Genomic DNA, 12,288 nt, shown 5'->3' on the forward strand with positions numbered 1-12,288 from the left:
GACATAAACTGAAACTGAGCACTGATGCAACCCAGGAGAACTTCAGACTGGAGGTTGGCATCCCCCGAGACGTCTGCACAAATCCTCAGCTTTCACGGCATGCTCGTGGTGTACGGGAGGGAAGAGAATTAGGCGTTACCTTTCCTTTCCTTCAGATATTCCGGATCCACCAACACGACGCCATCTGTAAAACAAATGGAAGACGAAATAAGACTCAAGCTTCAGGACAGGAGCGACGCGGCTTGTGCGCACGGCGAGGCAGATGCCTCGGCTCTCCAACTCCACCCACACCAACAGAGACTGCCGCTTATTATCTCCGCTGAATCCCGGCCGCTACCTCAACTGCTGATAAACAGCCTCCAATGTTGTGGAAAACTCTCTCTGCGCGTGTCCTAACTGCCCTCAACTTGCTTCCGACTTCTGGCAACCCTATGAAAGAACGGTCTCCAAAATAACAACATAAGAGAAGCCTTGTTGGATCAGGCCTAGGCCCATCCAGTCTGAGTCACAGAGTGGCCAAAAAAACCAAGTGCTATCAGGAGGTCCATCAGTGGGGCCAGGACACTAGAAGCCCTACCACTGTGCCCCCTCCATCAAACCCGGTTCTCCCAGATAAGAGAGCTCTGGCTGACCCAAGGCCATTCCAGCAGCTGCAAGTGGAGGAGTGGGGAATCAAACCCGATTCTCCCAGATAAGAGAGCTCTGGCTGACCCAAGGACATTCCAGCAGCTGCAAGTTGAGGAGTGGGGATTCAAATCTCGTTCTCCCAGATAAGAGAGCTCTGGCTGACCCAAGGCCATTCCAGCAGCTGCAAGGGGAGGAGTGGGGAATCAAACCCAGTTCTCCCAGATAAGACAGCTCTGGCTGATCCGAGGCCATTCCAGCAGCTGCAAGTGGAGGAGTGGGGAATCAAACCCGGTTCTCCCAGATAAGACAGCTCTGGCTGACCCGAGACGATTCCAGCAGCTGCAAGTGGAGGAGTGGGGAATCAAACCCGATTCTCCCAGATAAGAGAGCTCTGGCTGACCCAAGGCCATTCCAGCAGCTGCAAGGGGAGGAGTGGGGAATCAAACCCAGTTCTCCCAGATAAGACAGCTCTGGCTGATCCGAGGCCATTCCAGCAGCTGCAAGTGGAGGAGTGGGGAATCAAACCCGGTTCTCCTAGATAAGAGAGCTATGGCTGACCCAAGGCCATTCCAGCAGCTGCAAGTGGAGGAGTGGGGAATCAAACCTGGTTCTCCCAGATAAGAGAGCTATGGCTGACCCAAGGCCATTCCAGCAGGTGCAAGTGGAGGAGTGGGGAATCAAACCCGGTTCTCCCAGATAAGAGAGCTATGGCTGACCCAAGGCCATTCCAGCAGGTGCAAGTGGAGGAGTGGGGAATCAAACCCGGTTCTCCCAGATAAGAGAGCTATGGCTGACCCAAGGCCATTCCAGCAGGTGCAAGTGGAGGAGTGGGGAATCAAACCCGGTTCTCCCAGATAAGAGAGCTATGGCTGACCCAAGGCCATTCCAGCAGGTGCAAGTGGAGGAGTGGGGAATCAAACCCGGTTCTCCCAGATAAGAGAGCTATGGCTGACCCAAGGCCATTCCAGCAGGTGCAAGTGGAGGAGTGGGGAATCAAACCCGGTTCTCCCAGATAAGAGAGCTATGGCTGACCCAAGGCCATTCCAGCAGCTGCAAGAGGAGGAGTGGGGAATCAAACCCGGTTCCCCCAGATAAGAGAGCTCTGGCTGACCCAAGGCCATTCCAGCAGCTGCAAGTGGAGGAGTGGGGAATCAAACCCTGTTCTACCAGATAAGAGAGCTATGGCTGACCCAAGGCCATTCCAGCAGCTGCAAGTGGAGGAGTGGGGAATCCAACCCGGTTCTCCCAGATAAGAGAGCCATGGCTGACCCAAGGCCATTCCAGCAGGTGCAAGTGGAGGAGTGGGGAATCAAACCAGGTTCTCCCAGAGAAGAGAGCTATGGCTGACCCAAGGCCATTCCAGCAGCTGCAAGAGGAGGAGTGGGGAATCAAACCCGGTTCTCCCAGATAAGAGAGCTCTGGGTGACCCAAGGCCATTCCAGCAGCTGCAAGTGGAGGAGTGGGGAATCAAACCCTGTTCTCCCAGATAAGAGAGCTATGGCTGACCCAAGGCCATTCCAGCAGGTGCAAGTGGAGGAGTGGGGAATCCAACCCGGTTCTCCCAGATAAGAGAGCTATGGCTGACCCAAGGCCATTCCAGCAGGTGCAAGTGGAGGAGTGGGGAATCCAACCCGGTTCTCCCAGATAAGAGAGCTATGGCTGACCCAAGGCCATTCCAGCAGGTCCAAGTGGAGGAGTGGGGGATCAAACCCGGTTCTCCCAGATAAGAGAGCTCTGGCTGACCCAAGGCCAATCCAGCAGCCGCAAGTGGAGGAGTGGGGAATCAAACCCGGTTCTCCCAGATAAGAGAGCTATGGCTGACCCAAGGCCATTCCAGCAGGTGCAAGTGGAGGAGTGGGGAATCCAACCCGGTTCTCCCAGGTAAGAGAGCTATGGCTGACCCAAGGCCATTCCAGCAGCCGCAAGTGGAGGAGTGGGGAATCAAACCCGGTTCTCCCAGATAAGAGAGCTATGGCTGACCCAAGGCCATTCCAGCAGGTGCAAGTGGAGGAGTGGGGGATCAAACCCGGTTCTCCCAGATAAGAGAGCTCTGGCTGACCCAAGGCCAATCCAGCAGCCGCAAGTGGAGGAGTGGGGAATCAAACCCGGTTCTCCCAGATAAGAGAGCTATGGCTGACCCAAGGCCATTCCAGCAGGTGCAAGTGGAGGAGTGGGGAATCCAACCCGGTTCTCCCAGGTAAGAGAGCTATGGCTGACCCAAGGCCATTCCAGCAGGTGCAAGTGGAGGAGTGGGGAATCAAACCTGGTTCTCCCAGATAAGCGAGCTATGGCTGACCCAAGGCCATTCCAGCAGCTGCGAGTGGAGGAATGGAGAATCAAACCCGGTTCTCCCAGATAAGAGTCCGCACACTTAACCACTGCACCAAACTGACTCCCCGCTCCCCATCTTGCCTTCAGCTGGGGAAAGAGCAGGGGCGTTTATGCGGAGGCCGGCCTCAGCAGGGCTAGAAACTTGGGTCTGAAATCAATAGAACAATCCACCTAAGAGTCAAACAATGCATCAAACGGTCCCAAATTTAATCAGTGGGCAGAGAGCGAAAATGATCCTTGATATTCAAGACTGCCCTTCCGGACGCCATTTATGCTTCCTCCGAGGATAAAGCATCCGCGTTGAGGTTTCGGATATTTAATTCATCGGTTTAAAAGACAGGTGATAAACAGTGCAACATTAAGCTGAGTTAAACCTATCTAAGTCCAATGAAATCAGTGAGGCTAGATTGGTTTAATTCTGTTTAGGATTGAGAGAAAGAGACAGAGAGAGAACATTTGATTCAAGAAGAAGAAAGAAGATGATGATATTGGTTTTATATCCCACCCTCCACTCCGAATCTCAGAGTCTCAGGGCGGCTCACAATCTCCTTGACCTTCCTCCCCCACAACAGACACCCTGTGAGGTGGGTGGGGCTGGAGAGGGCTCTCACAGCAGCTGCCCTTTCAAGGACAACCTCTGCCAGAGCTACGGCTGACCCAAGGCCATTCCAGCAGGTGCAAGTGAAGGAATGGGGAATCAAACCCAGTTCTCCCAGATAAGAGTCAACTCGCTTCACCACCAAACTGGCTCTCAAGAGGGAGGTGGGGGTGGTCACATGAAGCTCCCTTCTACTGGATCAGACCCTTGGTCCATCAAGGTCAGCACTGTCTACTCAGATGGGCAGCTGCTCTCCAGGGTCTCAGGAGGTCTTTCCCATCACCTCCTGCCTGTTCCCTTTAACTGGAGATGCCAGGGATTGAACCTGGGACCTTCTGCATGCCAAACAGAGGATCTGCCACTGAGCCACTGAGGTTCTTTCCCATCGCCTCCTGCCTGGTCCTTTTTAACTGGAGATGCCGGGGATTGAATCTGGGACCTTCCGCATGCCAAGCAGATACTCTGCCACTGAGCCACTGAGGTTCTTTCCCATCCCCTCCTGCCTGGTCCTTTTAACTGGAGATGCCGGGGATTGAACCTGGAACCTTCTGTATGCCAAGCAGAAGTTCTACCACTGAGCCACTGAGGTTCTTTCCCATCACCTTCTGCTTGGTCCTTTTAACTGGAGATGCCGGGGATTGAACGTGGGACCCTCCGCATGCCGAGGAGAGCCTCTACCACTGAGCCACAGCCCCTCCCTTAAACACACAGGAGCCTGCCATCTACTGAATCAGACCACCAGACCATCAATGTGAGTCTTGCCTACTCAAAACTGGCAGCAGCTCTCCAGGGTCTCAGGCAGAGGCTTTCCATGTCACCTGTGACCTGGTCTTTTCAGCTGGAGATGCTGGGGATTGAACCTGGGACCTTCTGCATGCCAGGAAGAAGCTCTACCAATAAGCGGCATCCCACCCCCACCCCCAAAATGTGAAAGAAAACACGTCAAGGTGCCTTATACTAAATTAGACCACTGCTCCATCATAGTCAGTAGTGCCGATCAGAGTTCCCTCTAAGCTGAGTTAGCGTGAGCTAGCTCAGTTTTTTAGCCTCTGGCTAACCCATTTTGGTCTTAGCTCAGGAAAAATGGCCCCAGAGCAAGCTAATTTATACAGTAGCTCACAACTTAAATGCCAGGAGCTCACGAAGTAGGATTCTTGCTCACAAAACTCCACAGCTTAGTGCAGGGGTGTTGAATTCATTCATAGCTCTCCGTGGCTCTCTTCATTGCTGTCAGATGGCCATCTAGCCTCTGTTTAAAAACCTTCAAGGAAGGAGAGCCCACCACCTCCCGAGGAAGCCTGTTCCACTGAGGAACCGCTCTAACGGTCAGGAAGCTCTTCCTAATGTTGAGCCAGAAACTCTTTTGTTTTGATTTCAATCCGTTGATTCTAGTCCTACCTTCTGGGGCCACAGAAAACAATTCCACACCCTCCTCTATAGGACAGCCCTTCAAGTCCTTGAAGATGGTGATCCTATCACCTCTCAGCCGCCTCCTCTCCAGGCTAAACATGCCCAGCTCCTTCAACCTTTCTTGAACATATGAAGCTGCCTTATACTGAATCAGATTCCCCTCGGTCCATCAAAGTGAGTCTTGTCTACTAAGACTGGCAGTGGCTCTCCAGTGTTTCACGCTGAGGTTTTTCACACCTACTTGCCTGGATCCTTTTTAGTTGGAGATGCTGGGGATTGAACCTGGGACGTTCTACTTACCAAGCATATGTCCTACCACTGAGGCACAGCTCCATTCATGGCTCTCCAGGGTATCCAGCTGAGGTTTGTCACGCCTGTTTGCCTGGACCCTTTTTTGTTAGAGATGCCAGGGATTGAAGCTGGGACCTCCTGCTTACCAAGCAGATGCTCTGCCACTGAGCCACAGCCCCATTCAGGGCTCTACAGGGTCTCAAACTGAGGTTATTCACGCCTACTTGCCTAGACCCTGGAGATGCTGGGGATTGAACCTGGGACCTTCAGCTTGCCAAGCAGATGCTCTAACACTGAGCCATAGAACCATTCATGGCTCTCCAGGGTCTCAAGCTGAGGTTTTTCACACCTACTTGCCTGGACCCTTTTTAGTTGGAGATGCCGGGGATTGAACCTGGGACCTTCTGCTTACCAAGCAGATGCTCTAACACTGAGCCATAGAACCATTCATGGCTCTCCAGGGTCTCAAGCTGAGGTTTTTCACACCTAATTGCCTGGACCTTTTTTAGTTGGAGATGCTGGGGATTGAAGCTGGGACCTTCTTCTTACCAAGCAGATGCTCTACCACTGAGCCACAGCCCCATTCATGGCTCTCCAGGGGCTCAAGTTGAGGTTCTTCACGCCTGTTTGCGTGGATCCTTCTTAGTTGGAGATGCCGGGGATTGAACCTGGGACCTTCTGCTTACCAAGCAGATGCTCTACCACAGAGCCACAGCCCCATTCATGGCTCTCCAGGGGTTGAAGCTGAGGTTATTCACGCCTACTTGCCTGGACCCTTTTTAGTTGGAGATGCCGGGGATTCAACCTGGGACCTTCTGCTTACAAAGCAGATGCTGTACCACTGAGCCACAGCCCCATTCATGGCTCTCTAGGGTCTCAAACTGAGGTTATTCACGCCTACTTGCCTGGACCCTTTTAGTTGGAGATGCCGGGGATTCAACCTAGGACCTTCTGCTTACCAAGCAGATGCTCTATCACTGAGCCATAGACCCATTCATGGCTCTACAGGGTCTCAAACTGAGGTTTTTCACACCTACTTGCCTGGACCCTTTTTAGTTGGAGATGCCAGGAATTGAACATGAGACCTTCTACTTACTGAGCAGATGCTCTACCACTGAGACACAGCCCGATTCATGGCTCTCCAGGGTCTCAAGCTGAGTTTTTCACACCTATTTGCCTGGACCATTTTTAGTTGGAGATGCCGGGGATTGAACCTGGGACCTTCTGCTAACCAAGCAGATGCTCTACCACTGAGCCATAGACCCATTCATGGCTCTCCAGGGTCTCAAGCTGGGGTTTTTCACACCTACTTGCGTGGATCCTTTTTAGTTGGAGATGCCGGGGATTGAACCTGGGACCTTCTGCTAACCAAGCAGATGCTCTACCACTGAGCCATAGACCCATTCATGGCTCTCCAGGGTCTCAAGCTGAGGTTTGTCACATCTACTTGCCTGGACCCTTTTTAGTTGGAGATGCCTGGGATTGAACCTGGGACCTTCTGCTTACCAAGCAGATGCTCTACTACTGAGCCACAGCCCCATTCATGGCTCTCCAGGGTCTCCAGCTGAGGTTTTCCATACCTACTTGCCTAGACCCTTTTTAGTTGGAGATGCCGGGGATTGAACTTGGGACCTTCTGCTTACCAAGCAGATGCTCTAACACTGAGCCATAGACCCATTCATGGCTCTTCAGGGTCTCAAGCTGAGGTTTTCCATGCCTATTTGCCTGGACCCTTTTTAGTTGGAGATGCCGGGGATTGAACCTGGGACCTTCTGCTTACCAAGCAGATGTTCTACCACTGAGCCATAGACCCATTCATGGCTCTCCAGGGTCTCAAGCTGAGGTTTGTCACATCTACTTGCCTGGACCCTTTTTAGTTGGAGATGCCTGGGATTGAACCTGGGACCTTCTGCTTACCAAGCAGATGCTCTACTACTGAGCCACAGCCCCATTCATGGCTCTCCAGGGTCTCCAGCTGAGGTTTTCCATACCTTCTTGCCGAGACCCTTTTTAGTTGGAGATGCCGGGGATTGAACTTGGGACCTTCTGCTTACCAAGCAGATGCTCTAACACTGAGCCATAGACCCATTCATGGCTCTTCAGGGTCTCAAGCTGAGGTTTTCCACGCCTATTTGCCTGGACCCTTTTTAGTTGGAGATGCCGGGGATTGAACCTGGGACCTTCTGCTTACCAAGCAGATGCTCTACTACTGAGCCACAGCCCCATTCATGGCTCTCCAGGGTCTCCAGCTGAGGTTTTCCATACCTACTTGCCTGGACCCTTTTTAGTTGGAGATACTGGGGATTGAACCTGGGACCTTCTGCTTACCAAGCAGATGCTCTACCACTGAGCCACCGTTCCTCCCCTCTTCATAGGACTTGGTCTCCAGACCCCTCACCATCTTCTTCGCCCTCCTCTGGATCCGTTCCAGCTTGTCCAGATCCTTCTTAAGATGTGGTGCATCAGGATGGCAAAGCGTTCCTTCTGGGCCCAGATTTCTGAAGCATGCCCGAGAGCAGAGGCAGAGTTTATCCAAGACCTTCTCTTGAATGCAGAAGTTAATTAATTTCTTTGGAGGGGGAAGCAGCCAGCAAAGAGGGAGGACCAGAGGGACACTTCCGTTGGCGTGTGCTTCCCGTGTCGAAGCGAAGGAAGCTTGTGACACAGATGAGTCACGGCCCTCGCAAATGTCCGGGGAGAGACGCTCACAAACGGAGAGGTTTTGCTAGCAGCTCCACGGGTAACCGAAGGCAAGGTTGTAATTAAATATTGGGGGGGGGGGCTCACAACTTCCTTTATCTTATTCCCCCACGACACCCTGTGAGATTGTTGGGGCTGAGGGAGCTCGCCCAGAAGCTACCCTTTCAAGGATAGCTCTGCGAGACCTATGGCTGACCCAAGGCCATTCCAGCAGCTGCAAGCGGAGGAGTGGGGAATCAAACCCGGTTCTCTCAGATAAGAGAGCTCTGGCTGACCGAAGGCCATTCCAGCAGCTGCAAGTGGAGGAGTGGGGAATGAAACCCGGTTCTCCCAGAGAAGAGAGCTCTGGCTGACCCAAGGCCATTCCAGCAGTTGCAAGTGGAGGAGGGGGGGAATCAAACCCGGTTTTCCCAAATAAGAGAGCTCTGGCTGACCCAAGGCCATTCCAGCAGCTGCAAGTGGAGGAGGGGGGAATCAAACCCGTTTTTCCCAAATAAGAGAGCTCTGGCTGACCCAAGGCCATTCCAGCAGCTGCAAGTGGAGGAGTGGGGAATCAAACCCGGTTCTCCCAGATAAGAGAGCTCTGGCTGACCCAAGGCCATTCCAGCAGTTGCAAGTGGAGGAGGGGGGAATCAAACCCCGTTTTCCCAAATAAGAGAGCTCTGGCTGACCCAAGGCCATTCCAGCAGTTGCAAGTGGAGGAGGGGGGAATCAAACCCGGTTTTCCCAAATAAGAGGGCTCTGGCTGACCCAAGGCCATTCCAGCAGCTGCAAGTGGAGGAGGGGGGAATCAAACCCGGTTCTCCCAGAGAAGAGAGCTCTGGCTAACCCAAGGCCATTCCAGCAGTTGCAAGTGGAGGAGGGGGGAATCAAACCCGGTTTTCCCAAATAAGAGAGCTCTGGCTGACCCAAGGCCATTCCAGCAGCTGCAAGTGGAGGAGGGGGGAATCAAACCCGGTTTTCCCAAATAAGAGAGCTCTGGCTGACCGAAGGCCATTCCAGCAGCTGCAAGTGGAGGAGTGGGGAATCAAACCCGGTTCTCCCAGATAAGAGAGCTCTGGCTGACCCAAGGCCATTCCAGCAGTTGCAAGTGGAGGAGGGGGGAATCAAACCCGGTTTTCCCAAATAAGAGAGCTCTGGCTGACCCAAGGCCATTCCAGCAGTTGCAAGTGGAGGAGGGGGGAATCAAACCCGGTTTTCCCAAATAAGAGAGCTCTGGCTGACCCAAGGCGATTCCAGCAGCTGCAGGTGGAGGAGGGGGGAATCAAACCCGGTTTTCCCAAATAAGAGAGCTCTGGCTGACCCAAGGCCATTCCAGCAGCTGCAAGTGGAGGAGGGGGGAATCAAACCCGGTTTTCCCAAATAAGAGAGCTCTGGCTGACTCAAGGCCATTCCAGCAGCTGCAGGTGGAGGAGGGGAGAATCAAACCAGGTTCTCCCAGATAAGAGTCCGTGCACTTAACCACTACACCAAACTGGCTCTACACCAAACTTAGCACTATCCATCACCAATCTGTTAACTCAGCAGAGTGTGCCTATGATGGTAGAGAAGGAAAAAAGAACCACACTTACAATTCTGGGCTCCCCACCCCACCCCACCCCCACAGCAACCAGCGGAAACATTCAAAAAAACGTATCCACCAAACTATTCATTTAGGTATTATTTCCCCCCTCCTCTGGGACCCAAAATGGATTAAACATTGTTCTTTTCTATCCTTGCAACAACCCTATGAGGTGGGCTAGGCGAAGAGTATGTGACAGATCCAAGGTTATCCAGCAGGCTTAAGAACATATGAACACAAGAGAAGCCATGTTGGATCAGGCCAATGGCCCATCAAATTCAACACTCTGTGTCACATAAGAACATAAGAGAAGCCATGTTGGATCAGGCCAGTGGCCCCTCCAGTCCAACACTCTGTGTCACATAAGAACATAAGAGAAGCCATGTTGGATCAGGCCAATGGCCCATCCAGTCCAACACTCTGTGTCACATAAGAACAGAAGAGAAGCCAAGTTGGATCAGGCCAATGGCCCATCCAGTCCAACACTCTGTGTCACATAAGAACATAAGAGAAGCCCTGTTTGATCAGGCCAATAGCCCATCCAGTCCAACACTCTGTGTCACATAAGAACATAAGAGAAGCCATGTTGGATCAGGCCAGTGGCCCCTCCAGTCCAACACTCTGTGTCACATAAGAACATAAGAGAAGCCATGTTGGATTAGGCCAGTGGCCCCTCCAGTCCAACACTCAGTGTCACATAAGAACATAAGAGAAGCCATGTTGGATCAGGCCAGTTGCCCCTCCAGTCCAACACTCTGTGTCACATAAGAACATAAGTGAAGCCATGCTGGATCAGGCCAATGGCCCATCCATTCCATCACTCTGTGTCACATAAGAACATAAGAGAAGCCATGCTGGATCAGGCCAATAGCCCATCCAGTCCAACACTCTGCGTCACATAAGAGAAGCCCTGTTGGATCCGGCCAGTGGCCCATCCAATCCAACACTCTGTGTCACATAAGAACATAAGAGAAGCCATGTTGGATCAGGCCAGTGGCCCCTCCAGTCCAACACTCTGTATCACATAAGAACATAAGAGAAGCCATGTTGGATCAGGCCAGTGGCCCCTCCAGTCCAACACTCTGTGTCACATAAGAACATAAGAGAAGCCATGTTGGATCAGGCCAGTGGCCCCTCCAGTCCAACACTCTGTGTCACATAAGAACATAAGTGAAGCCATGTTGGATCAGGCCAATGGCCCATCCATTCCATCACTCTGTGTCACATAAGAACATAAGAGAAGCCATGCTGGATCAGGCCAATAGCCCATCCAGTCCAACACTCTGTGTCACATAAGAGAAGCCCTGTTGGATCCGGCCAGTGGCCCATCCAATCCAACACTCTGTGTCACATAAGAACATGTGAAGCCATGCTGGATCAGGCCAATAGCCCATCCAGTCCAACACTCTTGTGTAACATAAAAACATAAGAGAAGCCCTGTTGGATTAGGCCAATGGCCCATCCAGTCCAACACTCTGTGTCACATAAGAACATAAGAGAAGCCCTGTTGGATCAGGCCAGTGGCCCCTCCAGTCCAACACTCTGCGTCACATAAGAACATAAGAGAAGCCATGTTGGATCAGGCCAATGGCCCATCCAGTCCAACACTCTGTGTCACATAACAACATAAGAGAAGCCAAGTTGGATCAGGCCAATAGCCCATCCAGTCCAACACTCTGTGTCACATAAGAACATAAGAGAAGCCCTGTTGGATCAGGCCAATAGACCATCCAGTCCAACACTCTGTGTCACATAAGAACATCAGAGAAGCCCTGTTGGATCAGGCCAGTGGCCCCTCCAGTCCAACACTCTGTGTCACATAAGAACATAAGAGAAGCCATGTTGGATCAGGCCAATGGCCCATCCAGTCCAACACTCTGTGTCACATTAGAACAGAAGAGAAGCCAAGTTGGATCAGGCCAATGGCCCATCCAGTCCAACACTCTGTGTCACATAAGAACATAAGAGAAGCCCTGTTGGATCAGGCCAGTGGCCCCTCCAGTCCAACACTCTGTGTCACATAAGAACATAAGAGAAGCCATGTTGGATCAGGCCAATGGCCCATCCAGTCCAACACTCTGTGTCACATAAGAACAGAAGAGAAGCCAAGTTGGATCAGGCCAATGGCCCATCCAGTCCAACACTCTGTGTCACATAAGAACATAAGAGAAGCCAAGTTGGATCAGGCCAGTGGCCCCTCCAGTCCAACACTCTGTGTCACATAAGAACATAAGAGAAGCCCTGTGGGATCAGGCCAGTGGCCCCTCCAGTCCAACACTCTGTGTCGCATAAGAACATAAGAGAAGCCCTGTTGGATCAGGCCAGTGGCCCATCCAGTCCAACATTATGTGGCCAAAAATGCCAGGCGCCATCAGAATTCGAATCTAGCAAATCTATTGCTTTAACTGTGAGGAATCAATTGCTTTTGTTTATATTCTGCTTTAAAAAATAACACCGTTACCTGGGTTTCCCTGGGTTCTTCATTGTGTTTATATCCCCCATACCTGGCATTATGAACATATGAAGCTGCCTTATACTAAATCTGTCCCTTGGTCCATCAAAGTCAGTATTGTCTACTCAGACTGACAGCAGCTCTCCAGAGTCTCAAGCTGAGGTTTTTCGTACGTATTTGCTTGGACCATTTTTAGTTGGAGATGCTGGGGATTGAACCTGGGACCTTCTGCTCACCAAGAAGATGCTCTACCACTGAGCCACAGCCCCATTCATGGCTCTCCAGGGTCTCAAGCTGAGGTTTTTCGTACCTATTCGC

General features: G+C 52.0%; 1 protein-coding gene across 1 annotated transcript in view; it reads right to left on the minus strand.

The window, feature by feature from the left end:
* ARRB1 (arrestin beta 1) overlaps positions 1–12,288 on the minus strand; it is a 102,886-nt gene that overhangs the window by 52,189 nt on the left and 38,409 nt on the right. Inside the window, exon 6 of the mRNA XM_060235361.1 lies at positions 140–184. Coding sequence (XP_060091344.1) covers positions 140–184 — 45 coding nt within the window. The remainder of the gene's footprint in view (positions 1–139; positions 185–12,288) is intronic.

The sequence above is a fragment of the Heteronotia binoei genome, chromosome 3, assembly GCF_032191835.1.
Source record: "Heteronotia binoei isolate CCM8104 ecotype False Entrance Well chromosome 3, APGP_CSIRO_Hbin_v1, whole genome shotgun sequence".
In the NCBI taxonomy this organism is placed as follows: Eukaryota; Metazoa; Chordata; class Lepidosauria; order Squamata; family Gekkonidae; genus Heteronotia; species Heteronotia binoei.